This window comes from Gallus gallus, chromosome 3 (genome assembly GCF_016699485.2).
Source record: "Gallus gallus isolate bGalGal1 chromosome 3, bGalGal1.mat.broiler.GRCg7b, whole genome shotgun sequence".
NCBI classification, from domain to species: Eukaryota; Metazoa; Chordata; class Aves; order Galliformes; family Phasianidae; genus Gallus; species Gallus gallus.
Genome location: NC_052534.1, coordinates 86,792,442 through 86,814,259, shown reverse-complemented (window position 1 = coordinate 86,814,259; position 21,818 = coordinate 86,792,442). Strand labels below are relative to the sequence as shown.

The window sequence follows — 21,818 nt, the reverse complement described above, 5'->3', positions numbered from 1 at the left end:
CTCTATCCTTACTGTACCTCTCCAGATGACCCTTGACAGTCTGAGGATTCTGGTGGCTTAGAAGGAGTTGACGTTTTGCTGTTTGTCAACCATGGTTTACCATAGTTGCGTGTTAAATGATGTGGTGTCTGTACGAAACAACGGTAAATCAAAATATGAAGGACAGCAGATGGCAAACAATGTCATGGAGAAGGATACCCAGGCTTACACAGGGAGATCAAATCTCATAGTAAAAATACAAACTAAGTAGAAAGAGTTGATGACAAATGTTCTGAAACAAAGAGATGGCAGAGCTTATTTCTAATATGAATTGGAGAGTTTTTTTGCTCCTTCAGAGTTTATTCCCAAATCATCAGTTAGCACCTTAAATATAAGAAAATCTTCTATTCCTGTGTTGCTAACAAACAGTAGAGGAAATACACTGAAAATACTTCTGATTTCCTCCCAGAATATGAAATAAGACTGAGGTGCTTCTTCCCTGTCATCTAGAGAACATTCCAATTTTGTTGAAGCAAGAAAAAAACCTACATTCCGTTTGTTACACAATGTTGCTTTGTACGTTCTTCCTTACCTTTGGTGTACTCGTAGCAACTGCTTGTGGGGCAGCTGCCTGGCCAGCCTGACTTGACAGAGAAGTAGATCGGTTTGGAGAAGCACCCCTTGAAGAGGGTCGTGATCTACGGCCTCTTGGTCTGAAAGCTGCCATGCTCTGACTGGCACCATCTGCCAAGATGAACTTCTCACGCAGCTCTACATTTGTCCTCCCTTTAGCTGCAGCAAAGAAGGGTGTTCATTTAGTGAGAAATGCACACAGTCACCAAGCTGTTCATTGTCATTTTCGCCATGCCGATTCCAACACATTTTTACAAGAAATAAAATGCATTACTGTGTAATGCATTTATTTTGGACACGGGAGAATTATGTGCAGAAATTTCTTATTCTAATACTTTATGCCAGCAGGAATGAACCACTGTCAAAGGAAGTCAGCGTGATAATGGAATGCTCAATGTGCTAAATCACTGTTAATCAATCATCTACTAATACACAGACAGAACCTGATGAGCAGTTTTGCTAACTCCACAGCTACTCATTATAAATAATACTTGCTTGGATGTTCCAGGAGAAATTGTTTAGTAAAATTTACAGGAAAGCAGCAAATATATTTATTTAAAACTATGAGATTATGTAGTTTGGCAACATGCAATGATGAACACAAATTCCAAACTGTAATGAAGTAATCAGTGGCTAAGCACTCACACACACACACACAGATATGAGAGAATGTTCTGCAAGAATAGATGCAAGAAATGTTAGCATTTAACTGTGTCAGTGTGAATGACAATTGTTTTTGAAACACTGTTCAAGCATGTCAAAAAAAAAAAGCAACAAAAAAACCAATAAGCTCGTAAAGCACCAGCCCATGTAGTAACACATTAAGCTAAATGTGATGGGTGAGGCATATTAAAAGTTAAACATATATATATATATAAATGGGAAGGAAATGAAGAGAAAGGAGAAGAGGAGGAGAAGACAAAGAGAGGGATTTGCCAACCTATAGTAGGCTGAGTGGTAATTGAAGAGTTTGATTCCGAACGTAACATTTTACTCCCGTGATGATGAACTAGAAAAAATGACACAGGACATGGGTCACATTAAAGAAAATTGTTAACAGGAGAAGAAATCAAGTATAGCAGCTGCATATGCAAGGGACTCGGAGCCAAAAGACAGGACTCAGAGCAAAAGCTGTCTTTAAGTGCTCTGAGGTGAACTCTCAGTGTTCCCCTAAGCAAAAGGAAGAAGTGCTTGGGTAGACTCAACTGCAGTCCTAAGTAATACATGTGTAGTAAAGGTATTTATCTGCTGACATAAAGAAGTAATATAAGCTAAAACTTTTATGTCACTAGGCCAAATATATTTTAATCTATTTATGACAACAGTTCTCTGAAATGTTGTTTATTTACATGCATGAGAAGCTCTTGGTAGACATGCAGATTTGCTAGGCCAAGCGCTCAAGGAAAAGCCTGAACCTGCACCACTAAGATCACTGTCTACTTTACATCATTGACTTAAGTCCAGTCAGGATTACATACCAATGGACACCTTTCAGAATCTGGATGATTTTACAGAGATTAGTATTCCTTTCTCACTGTGTTGAGTTACACATCTGTGCATGTACATCCCATGAAAAAGGGACAAAGCATAACAGCAAATACTATAGAGGTATGTAAATTACAAGGTTTGTTAAAGAAGAAGGGAAGGAAGGGACGGTGACTACAGTTCTAAATGTCTCTCTATCTGAAGACAGAGTAATAAGGAAATCATATGTATTAACCAGATATTCATTATTGTAGCTTTCAGCATCAACTCAACTAGGAATTACAACAGTCTGCCCATCAACAGGCGTGAGACAAATGTTTGGTATGTAGTATGATGCTAAGGAAAAGACCGATTTTTAATACTGCTGAAAACCTCACATATATCATTAGAGGGTTACAATAGGTCTTTTAAAGTTTCATGGATACCTTTCAAGCCTGTGGACAGAACTTTCCAGGGCAGAGTGGTATACCCTGTCAGCCCTTATAGGATTCTGTGGTAGCCTCTTTTCTGTTTTAGCATCCCTGTCTTAACATGGCAAGTTGTACAAAAACAAGTTGTTCAGGCTCTCAGGGTCTATGCTGATCTGCTTAGAAACCCTGGTGCCAAAGCAGAAGTTGCATCAGACAGTTGGCACTTGAGCAAAGTCTACAGGACAGCTAATATCCTCTTCTTCAATACTGTGTTTCTCCCTTGAACTCATGCTGTTACAGCATTGACTGTAATTCCACAGAACTCTTGAGAGGTAAATTGGAGTAAATTTAATTCTGTTACTTAAGTGGATAGTGGAAATGACCCAGTTATGCAACATTAGTTAAGTCTGAACACAGTCAACACAATATTCTTTGGAATGTTACTATTCTAACTATTCTTTGACTTTCATCTCTTCCACTAACTACAGTCTCAAACGACTTCCTTTCTGTCTCCTAATATTCCCTCAGGAATGGTGCCAGACAGAGCCTACCTACCTTCCCACTACAGAAGCAGGCAAACTAAGATGTCACTAAGTCTCCCAGTACTGATAAAACAATCCATTTGATACAATGCCCTGGAGTGTATGGTGATAGAGCACTCCCTGCTTCCTCAGAACACTAAGTTCTCCTGATCACAGCAACTTCTACTTGCTTTGTACAAGGCCCAGAGCTCTGCAAAGTGGTGCTGGGGAGCATGCCAATGAGAAGACAGGGCTACAAAGGCAGAGACTGAAAGCGTGGGTGCAGCCACTGCAGAGGGAAGTTTTTCTATTGTTGTTATTCTTTTTGATTCAATTGCCTTCTTTTGATTTATGGCCTTAACATTTCTCTCCTGCTGAGAAGGTTTAATTGGACATATCTTGTGCTATTTCTGCCAAGTCATACAAGCAGCTTACAGGCTGTAAACTCCAGCTGGGCTAGGTTCAATTCTTAATTACACCATTCTAACAGTGGACAAACTGCGCAGAAGACACCACAGTTATTCTGTACATACATGAGTGTAAGTGTAGAGGATCTTAACTGTGGGATTTAAAGTTTACAAAAACAGATCATTATGAGACATTAAGTGAGATGCTGTTTACAGAACTGGCATTTTATACATTTCTATCTCAAGACAATGAATGATGCCTGTAACCAAACCATTATCTTCACGTCCATTTTAGCAATCCTGTTACGTACCCCTGCAAGGATCATTTTTCACTAAGAACTCATCAAGTGCCATCCAGCCACCTCCAACACGAACCATGACTGTACTTCTTAGGATACGAACAAGACGTAGTTGTTGAGAGTCACCAAACTGCAAGAAAATCAAAAAACAGTCTGAGGCTGTAAGCCATTCAGATACAGTTCAAGCTGACAGATTAAAAATTAGGCATTTTAAAAAGTTTATTTTGATATTTGATTATTAGTAAATGCTAAAACTCATTATTAATGCAGATTATTAAAGCTGTTAAGATTTCAAATCAGATGCTGCTGAATTAATCCAAAGGAGATGGCAAGACGATAAGAAAGAATTCCAGATTTAATTTTATGGTTGATTCTCAAATGTCTGATGTCAATTAGGATGCAAAATTAGTAACACGCCATTTAATTGGTTACAGTCTGCATATGGACAAATTAATGAAGACCTATTTGCATTATCTTATTGTTGAAATCTTACACAAACTCTCTTCTGCAACAATCTAGTTGTTAATGATACCAGCTGAAAGGAAGGCAGGATTGCTTTTAACAATCAGTAAAAGGGCTGGAAATTCAATTTACTATGTGCGCTGCACTGTTCCATGAATTGATTCATTAGAGAGATATTTTCAGGTATAGCATCCACACTGCTCCCCTATAGCTAGGTACATGTGAGGAAGGGAACATTAAAGGAGCAAGGCATCATCTTCAGCTATCTAACTACCTTTTATAAACACTTAGAAACTGTCAATCCTCTCTCTACACATTGAGGTTCTTCACAACTCGGAGATGCACAAAAGGCCTATTTTACCCTAACTCCTCTACTGGCCAGTTCTTCCTTAGAGCTGATGTCTAAGGCCTAAAATATGCTTGCTCTTTAAGCCTGTATAACGAAATCTGCATGCAGTATTTCACTTCAAATCTAGATCAAAGAAAAAGCAATCAAAACGTTGACCTCATAATCTCATGAAAACTGACTACAGAAATTCAGCAGTTCTTTTTTTTTTTTTTTTTTTTTTTTGCCAATGTCACTAAAATATTTATTTTGACATCAGATAATCAGGCCAAGGGCTCTCATGCAAAAAAATGCAGAGCACCTACTGAAATCAATAGGCGTCAACTACACATTTTTGGTACAATCTCTGATCCTGGGAGAAAGCTATCCATAGTTCAGCTGTACCTGCTTGCTACAGTAAGGGGACTGAAATACTTTACATGTAAATCACACAAATATTCTCCCTACTAGTTCAGCTGTTTCATACTACTCAACCCACGGAGAGAAGGTATGTTTAAAGGAATATTACTTTTAGGAACCAAACAAAGCAAAATTTGCTGCTTAATTTGATAACAGAAAATAATTTGTTATAAATAAGAACATTCGAATGATTATTATCTGTAAGGGCTTTTTAATTCTCCATTCAATAAATGTGATACAAAAGATTTTTTTTTACAAATGTAGATCAAAGTTTAAAACGGCATCCAAATTGATGCTGCTTATTTGTACTGGCTTATTTCTGAAGGGAGTATTTTCAGGTGGTTCTAAAGATCCTACCTTTCTTCTTTTCTTTACCTTTTCCCCCCTTTTCAGCATATATCTTCATTTAGACCCCATCAAGCAACTCTACCAAGGGTCAGATACCATATCCTTCAGAAACTGCCTAGGCTATAGTAAATTCAGACACTGGGACTTCTGGAGAATAACAGAGGTGCCTCTCAAGGCATTTTTTCTAACAGTAACTTAACTGACTTCCCTATCAAAACAGCCTGGATACCAACATTCCTTTAATATTTAGAGATGTTCCCAACAACTGGAAATCAGAGGTAAAAATGATCAAGATAAAAACTTCAAGGAAGTAATGTTTAATCTACAAAGTCGTCTTCTCCAGATAGCAGCCATATAACATCAGTACCACTTGGCCAACTAGCTGTAGGTGATTTCACTGTGATGCTGTTTAGCACCAGTAGGAGTTGGATGCTCTCAAAAAAATAATAATAATTAAAAAAAAAAAAGTATTTTTTTAGTTCTGTGAGTACAGATGGCAGATAAGAGGATTAACATAATTTCAAATGATCTTTTCAAATCAAGGCATGTTCTATATGTGGAAAACATTTTAAAGAACTACTTAGATATATTGCTTGAGGCATGTGGTAAGATTACCACTGCTCTTTGTGCTTTCTTCCACGCTTCAACAAGCTTTGTCAATAAATTAAAATGCAAGTACATCTCTAGATTTAAAGTGGCTCATGTATTTAACACTAGAATATCCAGAATGGATTTTATATATTATTGTCTCTATAAGTACATGAATAAGATCCTTATGATAACAGCTACTGTTCGCCTAAGCTATTTCCATTCTCACCAGGCAGTCATGATCTAACAATTTAAGAAGCTGCACATCAGTATGTGCCACAGGAGTAGCACTAATTAGTGGTGCTGTACAGCACCACTGCAACCTGACTCACTGATTACCTAGCTGACAGAGGACCAATACATTACAGACTTCTCACAGCTCTTCAAAAACACACTGGAAAAGAGAACAGTCTAGGGTGAAACAGCAAGCTTTTTTAGCCAATGCCCAAAATATGTATTGAATAATTCACTCAGTTAGTTTACAGCATCAATTAGGTCCAACCACCAATTAGGTTCTTAATCAGTCTGCTTGATTGCACAGGCGTTTTATTAAAAATGAGAATATTTTTCACCTTGAGTTGCAATAAATAAATGATATCATCATTGGATACATGGTTACTGTGATTGGTCTTTAGTCTGATAGCCTAAAAAACAAGATATAGACTTTTGAATCACTCCACTATAAAACTGATAACTGGTAAAATAATGTTATTCTAAACTTGAAATTTAAAAGCACAAGATTTTGAATACATAAATTCCTGCTGACCATTATCTGGTTCCTTTAAAAGTAATCTCCTTATTGAGGAAGATGGTCAGGGAAAGCAGGTGGGGGGGGGTTGAAGGGAAGAGATCCTGAGACAAGGAATGCTCCATAGTATTTAAGGAAGCACCACAGCTGACCAGCAATGAAAGTAGCTGAAGATGAAAGGATGGTAAAATGGACCATTGCAAAGCTTAAACAACTATGTATGCGTTAGAAGAAGGAAAAAAAAAAAAAAAAGGAAAACTTCATAACACATTCCACTGGTTTATACCTGATTTCCCAGGAAGAACTGATAAGAAATGAAAAATGGAAGAAAGACACGATTAGTTTACAGAAAATTCTCTACATGGCTCTAGAACACATGCAAACTAACACATCAGACATTCTAAAGTATCTAGTTCAGAGATGAACAGGTAGCTAACTACCCAAAGACTGAGCACTGAAGAACATTCAAGGCCTTTCTTTCCTTCCCACTGCTGTTTCTGTGGTGTTTTAAAATCATCAGCAAGCACTTAGTAACTCTTAGCCAAACATTGCATCTGAAATTGTTCTAGCTATTGAAACTATGGGTGGCGAATCTTCCTTTACATGATTTTTTTTTTCTGTCATCAAAAATTGTTTAGCAGTTACCTAACATATTTCTCATACTTCTTCAGAAGAAAAAGTGCGCTCCATAAAATGATAAGTGATCAAACACAATTTTGTCAAAGATTTTTGAAGTGCAACACAATACTACAGGAAAGTATTTGCCATTGTTTCTATCATACTAATAGAAAAACAGCTACAGTCTAAACACTTTGGGTATCCAGAAGAAAAGACTGCATCTTAAGGAGATGTTGTATATATGCATATATGTATGCAGGCAGCTTTTAAAAATTCCCAGTACACTGAAAATAGCTTCTGTAGTTTCAGTGAAAAACACACAGCAGCATTTTCCATGCTTTTAGTCTGTATGTTCTAAATAAAAAAAACCATACAGAACTGAGATGAGTTTACAGTAAGAAAATATGCAAGTGTCATAAATTTCCTGTAAATTGCTATAGCCTATATCCTTGCAGAACCATGTCACAGGAAGAATCTTTAAGCTCAAAGAACTAAGAAGGTCCTTAGGAGACTTACCCTGTACTTGTTATCCCCAATCTGTTCCACTTGAAACCGTTTTGCACATTTACATTTAGCTACTTGTCTTGTAACCTGCGAAAGAACACCGCTGTATGATTACTGCTAATATTACACTTTAATAGACTATATTATAACTGGTAAACTTTAAATTATATAGGAGGGAAAATAAAATTGAAAAATATGATGCCAGTAGAACAGGTTGTTATCAAATTAAAACAGAGGATGTACCTCGTCTTCAATTTTGTCAGCATCTGTGAGAGGCTTGTAAGCATCCTTGTTTGGATGAAGAGCTGCTACAAACTCATAATAATCAATATACCCATCACCATCTCTATCAAAAATGTCTGCAACAGCACTCATTTCAAGTCTGCTTGTTGGGAATTCTGTAAGATAAGAACGACAGAAGATAAGTTGGTTTTTCAATGCCATGAATATTGACAAAGCCATGAATGGCTTTATCACAAATCTAAAAGCATTTTCAGGCACTAAGTGACAATGCACATAAAAAAAAAAAGCCCAGCAACATTCAAAAAAGTATAGGAATCATTCTGAAAAAAGACAGGATCGCCAGTGTTACCTAGATAAAAATGAATATGACAGCGATACCAAGGCATGTCCTGGATAGAGAAACAGAGAACAGTGCACAGATTAAACTGTGCACTTTAACATTTTAACCTTCAAAGCACATAAAATACCACAGATTAATAATATAAATTGTTAGCGAGGAAAGGTCAAGCAAGAATTTCAATGCTAATTAAATTTGGAATGCAAGGCCTTCCCACTTCAGAAGCATGCATGGTGTGTTGTGAAATCCTTCTTTAGAACAAGTCCACTACAGCAGATTATCAGCTCAGAGATTCTCTATGAAATGGTCAAAGAAAACTTCAGGACGGTGAACAAGAATCAAATAATGAGTATTTAGCAGTAGCAAGTTGGTATCAACTGAGTTAAATGAGTAGGCAATTTAACAGCTTGGCAGTCACAGTTTTTTTCCTCAGCTTCTGTCATCTGAAACTATTCCAAACTAGCAAATACTTTAATAAAAATATCAAAATCACATGAATTGTTTTTGAACATCATCTGTAAGTTTCATAAAGTATGTTTTACTATTATGAATAATCAACGAAAAGTGATTAAATATTGAAATAGCTGTGGAAATGATAGTCATAGTCTGGTAAACTACTAATTAACCAGTAGTATAAAAGTGTCATTTGTAGTCTGATCCACAAGGGAAAAGAGTTCCTAGAAACAGAAACAGTTTCTAGAATCTAAAAATATTTAAAGTTTCATATATATATATATATATATATATATATATATATATATATATATATTATAATATATAATATATATATTACGTGTATATATATATTATATATAATAAAGTATAGCTGAAGTTAGTGATAATTAGTAACTTACTTCAAGAAGAAAATCTGACGTTCTGACACAATCAACTACATAATGCATACTCTTATAGACAGTAGTAAGACCTAATGAGATGCTTCTTCCAAGGCATCATTAAGATAATTTCAAAACTTACTTGAAGAAAGAATTCCATCAATAAATTCCTGCCTTGTTATTTTTCCATCCTGATCTTTATCAATCCTCCTGAAGAAGTCCATTACGCGAGACTTCTTATGGTTCATCCATCGCATATATTTTTTCCTCCAAATATCAAAATCAAAGTTGGCAAATTCTCTCAGCTTAATCAAGAACAGAGAAAGAACATTTTTCAGTTGAAATCAGTAGATCCAGAAAATCAAGAAGAGATATCATCTGCATTCTTTTAAATACATTGTTCTTTAAAATGTTAACTCAGATCCTCAAGAATCCTTTATCTCCTCACATTTAAAATGAAAATGACTACTTTCAAAGCACATGGTGATGTTTTCAGTTAGCTGTATCATACAACAAACACAGAGACTTTACAGTATAGCCAATTTAACCCCAGTTAAACAAAATTATGCAAAGAGTATATGTATTCTGTGCAGTCCATTGCTGACCTCTTCAAGTCTGTCCAAAGCATCATTGAGTTTTCTTCTTCTTTCCAAGGCCAGAAGCCAGACTTGCTGCCATTTGCTGACTAAAAGGTTTACCCGTGGATTCTTGGTTTCAATTTGTGCCTGGGCTGCTGATGGATATAAGCCTGGTGTGGGGGAACGCTTTCCTGTTAAAACACAATAAAATGCGTAAGTCTTACCCAGTTCAAACAAAACAAACATACACACAAAGGGTACTTAACCTTCCTAAAACCACTCCTTGTCACAAGTAATGAGCTCAAATCCTGATATGATTCCAACTAATGAGATTTTTAAAAATTTATTTATTTAGCACTGCTGGTGAAGGACCACACGGCGGTTTATGTATTCAACTCTTCTCTAGCCCAAAGCAGCCAGCAGTGGCTGCACAACTGAAACTTCACAGGTTATATCAAATCTTTGCAAGCCTCTGATAGAGAGTTAAGAAGTTATCAACCTGATTTTTGAAACAGGTTCCATACAGCAACAATACACTGGGTAAAAACATCTGAAATACAACACTTCTTCACTTAAGACTCACTTTCCATTCAATTTTACTAAACATGAGATTCCTACTCGGATCCATATAGTTTTTTGGACATTAAGAGAAAAAGTTTGTCTCAACATTTTTATTTAAAAGAAGCTGTTTGCACTTTCAAATAATTGTAGGTTGGCAAAAACACTGCGAGCACCCTCTTGGAAGTTTAGTAGCACAGGAAAGTCTGTAAACTATAAAAGTAAATATTCAAGAAGTGTGGGTGAAAATTTAAAAACAGAAGTCTGTTATAGGAAGTTACCTCACAATGAGAAATACAGAAGATTTAGACAAATCACTCAAGACAGAATTTTACCCTATTTCACTGGACTTTTCTGCTGTTAATCAAACTCACTAGATTATTAGTAACCTGTTATCTTCATAGACAGAGCAATGGTGTGTACGACCTACCCAAAACACTTCATTACTTACTTCCTGCTCTCCCCTTATCAAGGACAGGAATATGAGATTGTACAGGAGTAGGTTCAAGTGCCTTTCTTTTATAGGTCTTTGTAACTTTATCAACATCAGGTTGTTTTCTGGTCATTTCCTCCATGAATGTCTGCAATCAGATAGAGGTGGCATTAATTAACAATACACAAGTGACGCTAAGAATGTAAGACTCATACAATAGCAAAACAAGCCAAAGTTACAAGAACATCAGAGAAAGACTATAATAATGCCAATCTCACAGAACAGACAGAGATAAAATAGAGGCTTCTATATGTAAAAAATAAAAACAAAAATAACATCAACAAAAAAACCACAAATAAACCCCCACAAAAAAGAAGTAAAAGCTTTTAAGACCACTATGGCCTGGCTTAAAGGAAGTCTAAATCTGGAAACAGTTTATGAAACTCCTTTATGCCTTAGGTGTGTATGGTGAGGAGATGTACCACCAGACTTTAGACTCAAGTGCTCTTTACTGTCCAGAGAACATCTCAGAAATGAGATGTTTCTAGGAGGACTTATAGGTATGCTTCTGGAACAGTACAGCACTAAATTTTTTATTGATTGTTTTTCATAACTATGTTGAATAAACTGAAGGAATACTGTATACATAGTAAAGGCCCAATTAACCATCTGATAAAAACGATTCAGTGATTAAGAGAAAATAGCTAGAGGACTGACACTTGATTACAAAGCCTACCTGAGATGTGAGCATCTGTTTGAACATGTAGGACATACATGACACTTAGCATGCCTTACCTGATGTTCAGCTATAAGTGCTTTAACTTCCTCAATCTCCTGGGGGATAACCTCTTTATCTTTTTCAGTAAGTGTAGTCTCTGCCCACTGCAACCAGGACAGCAAGGCTTCCAGCAATTCCTGGTTAGCAATAAGTCCAGCCAGAGCTCCTGCCAGTCTCTGCTGATGTTGTTTGGCCCAAGCTAATACCTTGATAAAAGAACCAACACATCAATATATGCAAATCTGAAATTCTTCAAGACATATTTAGAATCGTCCTGCTAACTGTAAACAGCTTCTGCCCAGCCCTATTTATATTGAATATCAAAGGTGTGAGATGTAGTGGTCAAGGACTAACTGTGCTGGGCACTAACTGAAACTTCCAGTCCAACCACATTTTTTCACAGACACTCAGGATTACATACTATTAAATGCAGAAAACAGCACAGTTGAGCAACAGACTAAGAGCCTGATCAGACCATACATCTAAGCAGTAAATCATAAGGGATTTGGGGTCTGTCTTTTTCTGGACACTTCTGAGGCCATAATTTAATAACACTAGTATTTGTTTTTCTTTAAACTTCATATACACACAAAAAAACACTTCAGCAACTGAGAGTTTGGTACATTCTCTGAGACTCAGTTGCAGTCACTTGACTAATTTAGAAACCTCCTAGGTTAATTACATGTTGCACTTAAATCCTTCGTAATGCAATTAGAAAATGCTTCAAGTTTGCCTTGTAGTTTTTTCCTACATTTTACGTTTTTCTCCCTAGAAACTATTAGCTTTTCTCACATGGGAAACGTCAGGCAATATTTCCTTTTATACATACAAACAAAGAAGCTTGACCATCTGCTTTAGTTCTCAAAGTCCTGTAAGTTTTAAAATAAAACCTAGGGAAGCATGGTATTCACATTCATCACTGGATATTTTAAATGTTTAGTTCTTAACAGCTGGAACATTTCCTGTCAGTACAACTACCATGTTAGTTGTCATCTGTGTTCCAATCAAAGATGAACTGTTGCAAGGAAGATGGCTTAAGATATACTGACCTCTTCAAACCTTGCTCTGATAATTGTTATCCAATGCTTAATGGTGGTGATGGAGTCTGGATGGCAGATAGCCAGGATAGCTTCTCCCATACCTGTTGCTTTATTCAGTTCTGCTTTTTTCTCTTCCAGTTTCTTCATGAACTCCTAAATCAGAAATAACGATTTCAATTAGATATTGGCAAAAGTTGAAAGAGAAATCTGAATAATTTCTGCACGACCTAGAATGCCACAAGCCTCTGGATCAATCAACGTCTAAACAGATTCAACTGGCCAGAGGAAAAAAAAAAAGGGGGGGGGGGCAAGTCTTGTTTGTCTGAAAATAGTTAAGAATCTTTCGAAAAACAACTCTACATGAAGTACTAAATGGAGCTTTAAAATCTTTACCCTAGCATGTGGCCTCCATATAGCCCACCATGCTGTAAGTACTGGAAATACACACACGCCCTTATTCAAAAGGAAAGAAAATCATGTCATTTTAGCAGTGTTGTAGATCAGGCATGCAATGGTTAGAATGATTACTGGCAACATTTCAGAAGACTTTGTTTGTCTGTCAGTTACAGTAATTCTTCATAATAAACTATCAGGCTCCTGATGGAGGCTAGAGATGTCCAACTATAATTACATGCTCAGACAAGATGACAGAGGGCTTCAAGAGCAGCTATACTAAACTAACACAAACATGAAACTTCAGCAGCTGAGGGGGAGACTCAGAGAGAACAGAAACACAGTCTGCTAATTAAGCAGCTGTTTTCAGAGGTTCTGCCATGTGGGAAAAGTCTTCTAAAACCAAAAGGATGTTTACAGCTTTGAGCATCTAAGTTCATAGTCACTAATGTTCCTAGGGAGTCTGGCAGAAGAAAGAGTGGCAAGATTGGAACTGAACTGAGAGGGGAAAACCAGAAACCTAAACTTTTTCTTTTTGTTCTGTATTTCACTTATTGGGTGTTTTTTTTGTTTTGTTTTGTTTTGTTTTTATTTATTACTTCATTGGTTTTACAATTCTGCCTATTTTTTTCTGCCTATATATGTCTACACCTTGTGTGAATTGGTATGTCTTTGTGAGATGGAAACTGTCAGTGTCTCCCAGTGTGTAGTGGAATTGGGGGTTTTTTGTAGTTGTTTTTTTTTAATACTTAATGATCTCTAATTGAGCTACAAAACAGAACCATGCCTCTGAAAATTTAACTCTTCTTCCCCCCCTCCACTAAGGGTTATGTTAGACTCCGAAAATTAAAGATCAGCCAAGTCAGATCTTAGACAGTCCAATGTCACCAAAATATTGTAAAAACAGGTTCTACAACTCATAATTACATTATCCTGTGCCTCTACAAATTAAATATGAACATATTATGAAACAGAAGTACAAAAAAAGTCTACTGTACCTTTTTCTAAATGCCTGGAATAAGTAGGCTGCTTATATACTCGGATTCATTACTAATTAATTTTAACTATAGTTTAATGACAGAGTTTAAGACTCAGTCATGACAGCAGTCCCCTCATAAAACCCTTCCAGTTCCTATAGTATTACAGCTCAAAATGGTTTTGGAAAAGTTGAGGTGGGCTGCAGTGGCCAAGGTGGGCTGCAGTGACAGATTACCATGAAAGAAACAAGAGACAAGCAATGACAATGCTTGTTTCCTTTGCCCAGCTTTTTGTCATGTTCCACCATGACAGAAAGTTAATGCATGACAACATCATTCCACTGACATTTACAAATGACCTTGAAAGTATATGGTGGTTAGCTCAATGATGCTAAGAAGACACACTTTTGTTATTTTAACTGCCTGTGTAATAACTGTCAGATAATATTCCAGCATATATTAATCTGTCTCTAAATGTTTACAGCAACTTTCTACTTGCTCACTGTTTTCCTAATAAACCAAAATGACTCAAACAAGTTAGCATAAGTATGGTTACAAAACTGTCAAATTCATTAAATGTCTAACTTCTACATAGAAACAGTCACAAAAACAAATCCTGGATGCTGAATAGAATCACAGAATAACCCGAGTTGGAAGGGATGATAAGGATCCTCAAGGCCAACTCCTGGCTCTGCACAGAATATGATTACATGAGATAATAGACTTTGCCCCCTTTCCTCAATTTTTCCTTCTAACAGATCTCTTAGAACAAAGAGGACCCTCTTCACTTCCTTGCTTACCCTGTGCTGATCTATCAGTGTACGCAAGGCCTCTTCATCATCTGGAAGGACGCCGTGGAAACGAAGAGCCTGCTCTGCCTCTGCCAGCCACTCCAAAAGGACATGAACAACAGAGTGGAATTCCTCTGCCTGTAACAATACAAAAAGTCACAGTCACTGATGAAGGGACCTGACAGACATGCTGCAGCTTACACAAGCAGACTGAGCCCAGATTTGAAGCCATTAATCACGCAGCAGTACTGGCACATTAACTTTCCATTAAAAAGTCAATGATATACAGTATTACATTTTCATAACCGTAAAAATATCTCATGCTTCCCAAAAAATTATAGAAAGCCTAAAAGCCCGGTCATGCTTTTAGCCATCTGATTTATAGTGTATTTGCAGCTTAGTTGAGAATGTCATGCCTTTATGCTGACAAATTACACAGGAGGTGCTCTCGTGGACCAGCTGGAGAAATGAGAACTGTATTTTCTCCATAGCCTAAATCACTGGTTAAGCAAAATTAACTGAAAGCCCACTGGTGACTGACCTTTTCATGATTGGAAAAAAAAAAAAAAAAAAAAGAAAGTTCCACCTTTAGGCACAGCTATATTCAGACACACTTAGTGTTTGAAGTAACTCAGAATTATTCCTACTGAGAGACCAAAGAGCTGGATGAGCACAGCACCCTGGGAATAGCAGGACAGAAATTTTATACTGCTATTGCTAGAGCTCCAATCAAACATCAGCCCGAAATGACATGCCTTCACAGAGTTGTTCACTGTATCTTAGTTTTACAATCAATACAGATGGACCTATTAATTCGGGACTGGTACCAGCCAATACTGACATGCATGCATGTTGTAGTTCCTGAGTGTACTAATCACAACTCAGTTCCTTTCTGAAATTGTGTCAATGTAAAAATGGTTCTAGCACACAAATTTACTTCTTTTTAATAAGGCACAAAGAGTTTAAATATTATTATGACCTTCAGCTTCCTGAAATGGGAGTATAGTTCCTAACCACTCTTTGTGCTCATCTGTAACTTCATTGATTTCCTTAGATGGCAATGTTTTTGAAACACTTGATTAGTATTTGTAGTATAGCAAAAATACTAAGAGGTACCATTTACATATCGTGGCAAAGGGACAAAGAAAAGGTAAACTGCATGAACAAGAAAATGAATATTTTCAAACAAACTTGAATGATGTTTAATGAGATAAAGTGAAAATAAAATTTAATTTCTGTCAACTAAACTATATGGTATCTCCTCTACTTCCCACATAGGACATCTGGCATCAGTACTACTCTTTTACCTGTCGGAGAGCCTGTTCAAGTCGTGTTTGCTTGGATACTGACAGGGCACAAACTGTTTCCCAGCGAGTGCTCAGCTCCTGCATCTGGACTTTGACCCATGACGAGTCATCACGACTGCCCTCTATAAGCTCTCTGGCAGAGCGCTTCAGAGCCTGAACACTGCTCGTTCTTTTTCCCAACTCCTTCTGGAAAACCTAGGTACCACCAAATATGTTTGAAATGGTTAATTCATTAAGGCATAATAATACAAAGAATAACTAACAAACAACTGGTTATAAGAAGAAATCAAAGTATGATTTAGTTCAGTCCAGGATAACTGAAAGTGATGCAAAACATACAAGTACCACTCATTAGATTTCATATGAAGATATTTACACTATTCTAACAAGACTGGAATATAGTAGGAATACATCAGGCAGATCCTGAGAACACCCCATACTGATGCAATGTATGGTAAATGCAGCAAACTTACCACACTGGCTTTAATGTGCTTGGTTGCCACAGCACGAGAAGATCAGATAAAATGTTAACAATCAAGAAGGTTTAAAACCATAAACCTAAAACTAAAAAGTAATCTGGGGATCTGGCTGTAGATCTCATTACACATTCATATATTTATGAGAGTGTACATTCACATTCATGGAAAGTATGAGCTCCATTTACATGAAGAAAAACCTCTTAAAAGAAAATATGACAACTGCAGCATATCATGCAGCTGACTACGACATAGTTGTGATACACACTAGGACTTCAGAAGCAATTTGAGCACAATTTGGGCTGATTTTTAGAGATAACTTCTGTTTCCTAATACTTTTCTTCAAGAGTAATGGTGTCCTCTTCTCACCAAGCAGTATTTGGGTACTTGTAGAGAGCAATCTCTGATGCTTGTAGACTTTGCAATACCAGTAACCTCATCAGCTGTTTCCTCTGACATACTGAACTGGAAGTGCAGTTCAGAGGTGCAGTTCTAGATCCCCTGCTTGCTCCCATCTCCAAGACCACTTCACTGAAAAAAATACTGCAGCCAATGTAGGTTTCCTGGGCCTTAAGTCTAGCAGCGTAACTCTGTGCATGACTTAAACAATGCAACTGCTCTTCTCCATGAATTCACAGCAGCTCTGCAGGGTTGAAATATTCAATGCTTTTCTTTTCATAAAGGCTGCTGTAGTTGCAGCAACAGCACTGGACATTTGGTTAGCAGATGTACTGAATAAAATCCTGTCTTTTCCTCCACAAAACTTTCCAGTAAAATCATTTTTGACACCTCTTCCCATATACACATATTCATAAATGCAAATCTGTGATTTTTGACATGATACTCAGATACACAAGATAGCAGCATTAAATCAAATATCTGGCAGCTAATTGGTACCAATTAGTTATTAACAGGTTTTTTTTTCTTCCAAGTCTGTTTTATAGCATTTTCCATTGTCAACAACATGTTGGTGTTATAAAAATATTCCATGCTTCTAAAATTACAGAATAGCCAAATAATGAGAGAGCACTAAAATGCTACATTTATAAGCAGTCTAGTAATTTAAAAAGATGAAAGATTTTGGAATTACCTTGTGATTGTCAATCAGGTTCATCACTAAATCAATGTCTCCATGCACTGGCTGATCTTCTGCTAGCTGAGGTTCAATTTTGTATAACCAATCAATGAGAGCTTGTAGAGCATCGGTAAATTGTCCTGAAAATAACAGGGCTTCCTCCAGTTTATTTTGTCTGGGGAAGTGAAATGAGCACAAGAAGAAGAAATTTAGTTAAAAATCATTCATTTTAAGAAAATACACTTTAAGAAAACATAAACATTTTCAGCATTAATTAGTAACAACCAAGAGCTTTAAATCAGTGTTTTCCTTTTTAAATGGGGGGAAGAGGGGGGGGAAGCTGGAATTCACAGTGGGATGGAACATGATTCTGTTCTAAGCTCTGAACAGTCCCAAACAGAGTACATTTTGCCATCTCTGAAGTAGGTAAACTTCTCCTTGTTTCCCTAAGGTATTCTCACACACAGACTCCTGGGGGAGATATGGGAGACTCCACTCAAGTAGCAATTTACCAGTGAAGTTAATTGAGCAATCCAGCCCATTTGCATTGACCAGCACAAAGCATGCTCTCCAAATAGATGAGGGCTGCTCCTCTGTCCCTCCTACCCAGTCTTAAATTACAAAACAAGCCACTCTGGTTTTACTTCTGCACAACAGAAGCCAAAACAGAAGTCAGAAGAACTCTCATAAGCCTTCTTCTCAGCTGTTGAATAATTGGATTGGTTCTCTTTTACCTTTCTACTGATTTTCCACAAATTGTGTCCCATTTATCCCTTAGTTCACTCAGCATATCATCAAGCTTCAAATTGTCATCAGCCAAAGTGGTTTTCTCTTTCAAGGAGCGTCCAGTCCTGTTTGTGGTATCGTACACAGAATGTTTGGCACCAAGAGATTTCTGGAATTCCTATGAACATGGAAGGAAAAGAAAAACCTACATAGCATCAAATGCTTACAGATCAGAGTTAACTAATCTTTGTCAAATTATTTGCAATGTAAACAGTAAATATGTTGCGGCAAGAAGATTTTAAGCATTCCATAATTTTTTTTTAGCTTGTTAGCATAGATGAAATCATATGGAACTTGACACTAACAGAGGCTGTGCCTTTTATTCCTCTCTGGGAACAGAAGCAGTTCTACATCTGCAGGAACAACATGGGAAATTCCTTCTTCACTGAGTGATGATTCCCATCCTACCTTAGTTCCTAAATCGTACATTTCAGCCAAAGGCTGGCCAGGAAAAATGTGAAAGGACTACTAGTTTGGGAGCCATTAAACTGAACACTCTTTACACTACATTTTAAGATTTCAAAGTAGTGTAGAGCACCCCAGAGGCTACGAACATCATTCTCTTTTAGCTCACTATGGTCAAAATGAGGGACTTCCATCCATGAACATTTAACCCTCTTAAGACTGAAACCCGCTACAATAAGCAAGAATTGTGTGCCAAAAGCATGCAGATTTAGGTATGAGAAGCAGCCAGATGACATTTCAATAAAAACAGGCAAAAGTAACAATAACAAAAAAGGTTCCTGTAATCCAGGGACTCTGGAAGATAAAGGCGACACAGCAGTTGCATTTGCCTGCCCACACTTGACAACTCCTTTGGCAAGGAGCTTCTGGAAGCTTTGCATAGAACAGAGGAACACAGAGAAATAGAGCTCATCTTGATATAGATGTAAACAGAATTACAGGGTAAATAATTAAATAAATGAACACTGCCAAAGGATAAAATTAGTCCTGCACAGCAGCTTTTGAATGATAGTAATGCTTAAAGTGTTTCATTTCATATCTCCATGAACTGCTAGTAGAAAGACAGTTAAATAAATGTTTAATATAATAAAATCCATCATGGAAACAATTACCAGTTAAAACTCATAGTTCCTCAGGGCACGTAAAAACTGCAAAGATTCTACATGGTCACTGCCAGCACATGCATGACTGCTCAGCTCTGGCTCACAAGCTGCTCCCAGCTGCTGTGCACCAGTCTGGGCCCTGGTAGCTTATGACTCTTCCACCAACTTTCCCATGTGCTCCACAGAGTCATTAACATTTTTTAGATGGGAATCAATGTCAGGTGGAGTGGTAGCATGCATGCAGTAAAAAGTAGGCATTGGGTTGTACCACAGAGACAGTCTGCTAACTTCACCTAAGGTGACTCAAGGTTCCTGATATTTTGCATTGCACTGTCCTGGTTTTCTGGTTATTTTAGGAATCAGAGAGAACTGAAAATCAGAAATTGGTCAGCAAAAAAAAAAAAAAAAAAAAAAAAAGCATTTGTTTTGTAATTGAGTGTCTCCCTATTGTTCTTTCATTTTCCTCAAATAAAACAAGGAGTCATGTTTTAAGTAAGAATACAAATGCCATTGTCAACCTTGAACTCTACAATAAAAATAAAAATCCTCTTCAAAATGAAAATAACCTGAAAGTTCCATCAACACAAATAATACATATGTCAGTGCTCTTCTTTATTTGATGACATTTATTAACCACTGAAAGCTATATGCACGTTTTTTGATGTGCACAAAGGAATTGCTGTCAGAGGAGGATCATACATTAAAAAGAAGATTTAAAAGTGAACAAAGGGTCGTAGTCAATTCATTCTTTGAGAGATTGCACACACTATACTAAATCTATTTCCATTTGATATCACAGAGGCATAACTGAGAGCAAATGTTGGTTTAAGGCATTTCAGCTGCCAAGATCAGACAGGCAACGTGAACGAAATCTCAGTAATTAATTATTTACCTTCCCTCTAATGAAGACAGGAGCACACAGATAAAATTACTTAGGTTCACATAAATGTACTCTAAGAAACATCCAGCATTAGCACAGAAATGGAATGGGTGACCTACTAAGGGTTTTTCCACTCCTGACTTCTAAAAATGAGAAAAAAATTGCTGATAAACAGACCATGAATAACCCTCCAAAAGTCCCTGGCAACGCACTGGATGTAAGTGAGACAGAAAACATTTTCTTGGCTTTTCTCTTTCAGGGTCTTTTTTTTCTTTTCTTTTCTTTTCTTTTTTTTTCTTTTTTTTTTTTTGGCAGTAACAACTGGCAAGGAGCGAGTCCAAATTATTGCTTACAACACACACACAGCTCACATTTAGTTCAGATAGTAAAATCGCTAACTAAATGGAGCAAGGAAACCTTCAAGGTTGGGCAGAAAAGACAAAGACGGACAAAACGGGTTTGTGTGGGAGTGGAAGGAAAAGACTCAAAATACAAGGAAGGACATTGCAGTGTTGGGAGGTTTGACAGCTCATTAAAAAACAATCGAGTTGATTTCATGACAAAGGGGGGAGGGGACTGTTTGAAGTTTGAAGTCACAAAGTTCACCAGTCTCCCTCTCTCATACACATTTATCTTCTTCCTCCAAAATACCACCTTCAATCCTAATGTCCCCATGCCACACTCTTGCCCGCTCCTTATTAAAGGATTCAAGAACTCAAGTAGCTATGTTCTGCAGGCATTTAATGCATAAAGGAGCTGTAAGAAATCTGCCATTGAGGGAACTGATGAATCTGCCAATCTGCATGAGGAAGTCTGGGCTCATAAAATGTGCTGCTGTACATATAAAGGACAAGTAGGATATGAAGTTTAAAACTTCTGAAGAGAGGAGAATAGAAAGGCAGAATGTCAAACCCCAGGACCTCAAAAGACCTCAAAGCAAAGTCAGAATGTGTTGACTATACTCATGAGGAGTTTGAACTTCTTCTAAAGAAAAAGAAAACACAGGGATTAAAATATTGATAAAGTCAGAGAATAGAAGAAAGGTGATCTTAAACAAAAGACCTTTTTCTAAATCCTCAGAATTGACTCCAAGTTCTGGCAACAATGACCCCAGAACAAACTAAAATTGCAGATTTAGCACGACAGAATGTTAATGCACGTTTTGTCTAAAAGTTTTAACACCAAACATAGGTAAAGCTAGTTTTGCTTGGCCAACAGCCAACTCTCTTACACTGAAGTAGAACATTATCCTGCTTGATAAACAATACTTAAATCATAATAAAAATGAGAATGATAAAAATATGAAGCAGACTGATGCATTAACCACTCATGCAGGGCAAAAACTTGCCAAAGGTAAAAGCAATCATCAGAAACTACACACAGTGGGAGAGAGATGAGATGCAAAACTTTGGGTATATTCCGCAGAATGAAATTATACTGTAAAAAGTAGAACACTAAATTCAATATGAAAAGTAGAAGTAAATGTATGCCAAAATCGAAAAAAAATAAATCATCTTTC

At 37.0% G+C, this 21,818-nt stretch overlaps 1 protein-coding gene across 50 annotated transcripts in view; it reads right to left on the bottom strand.

Moving 5' to 3' along the window:
- Window positions 1-21,818, bottom strand: part of DST (dystonin) — a 295,306-nt gene that overhangs the window by 5,459 nt on the left and 268,029 nt on the right. For 23 of the 50 annotated variants that reach the window (XM_015284861.4, XM_015284874.4, XM_015284882.4 and 20 more), the window contains 17 exons: window positions 18,301-18,470; window positions 17,582-17,741; window positions 16,016-16,210; window positions 14,718-14,846; window positions 12,557-12,700; window positions 11,525-11,713; window positions 10,748-10,877; window positions 9,766-9,929; window positions 9,303-9,465; window positions 7,991-8,145; window positions 7,760-7,834; window positions 6,912-6,929; window positions 6,450-6,521; window positions 3,747-3,864; window positions 1,553-1,621; window positions 572-771; window positions 18-128 (listed from right to left, as the gene is read on the bottom strand). In XM_015284861.4, the coding sequence (XP_015140347.2) occupies window positions 18-128; window positions 572-771; window positions 1,553-1,621; window positions 3,747-3,864; window positions 6,450-6,521; window positions 6,912-6,929; window positions 7,760-7,834; window positions 7,991-8,145; window positions 9,303-9,465; window positions 9,766-9,929; window positions 10,748-10,877; window positions 11,525-11,713; window positions 12,557-12,700; window positions 14,718-14,846; window positions 16,016-16,210; window positions 17,582-17,741; window positions 18,301-18,470 (2,262 nt within the window). The remainder of the gene's footprint in view (window positions 1-17; window positions 129-571; window positions 772-1,552; window positions 1,622-3,746; window positions 3,865-6,449; window positions 6,522-6,911; window positions 6,930-7,759; window positions 7,835-7,990; window positions 8,146-9,302; window positions 9,466-9,765; window positions 9,930-10,747; window positions 10,878-11,524; window positions 11,714-12,556; window positions 12,701-14,717; window positions 14,847-16,015; window positions 16,211-17,581; window positions 17,742-18,300; window positions 18,471-21,818) is intronic. The other 27 variants (XM_015284869.4, XM_004940460.5, XM_015284883.4 and 24 more) reach the window with 12 other exon arrangements.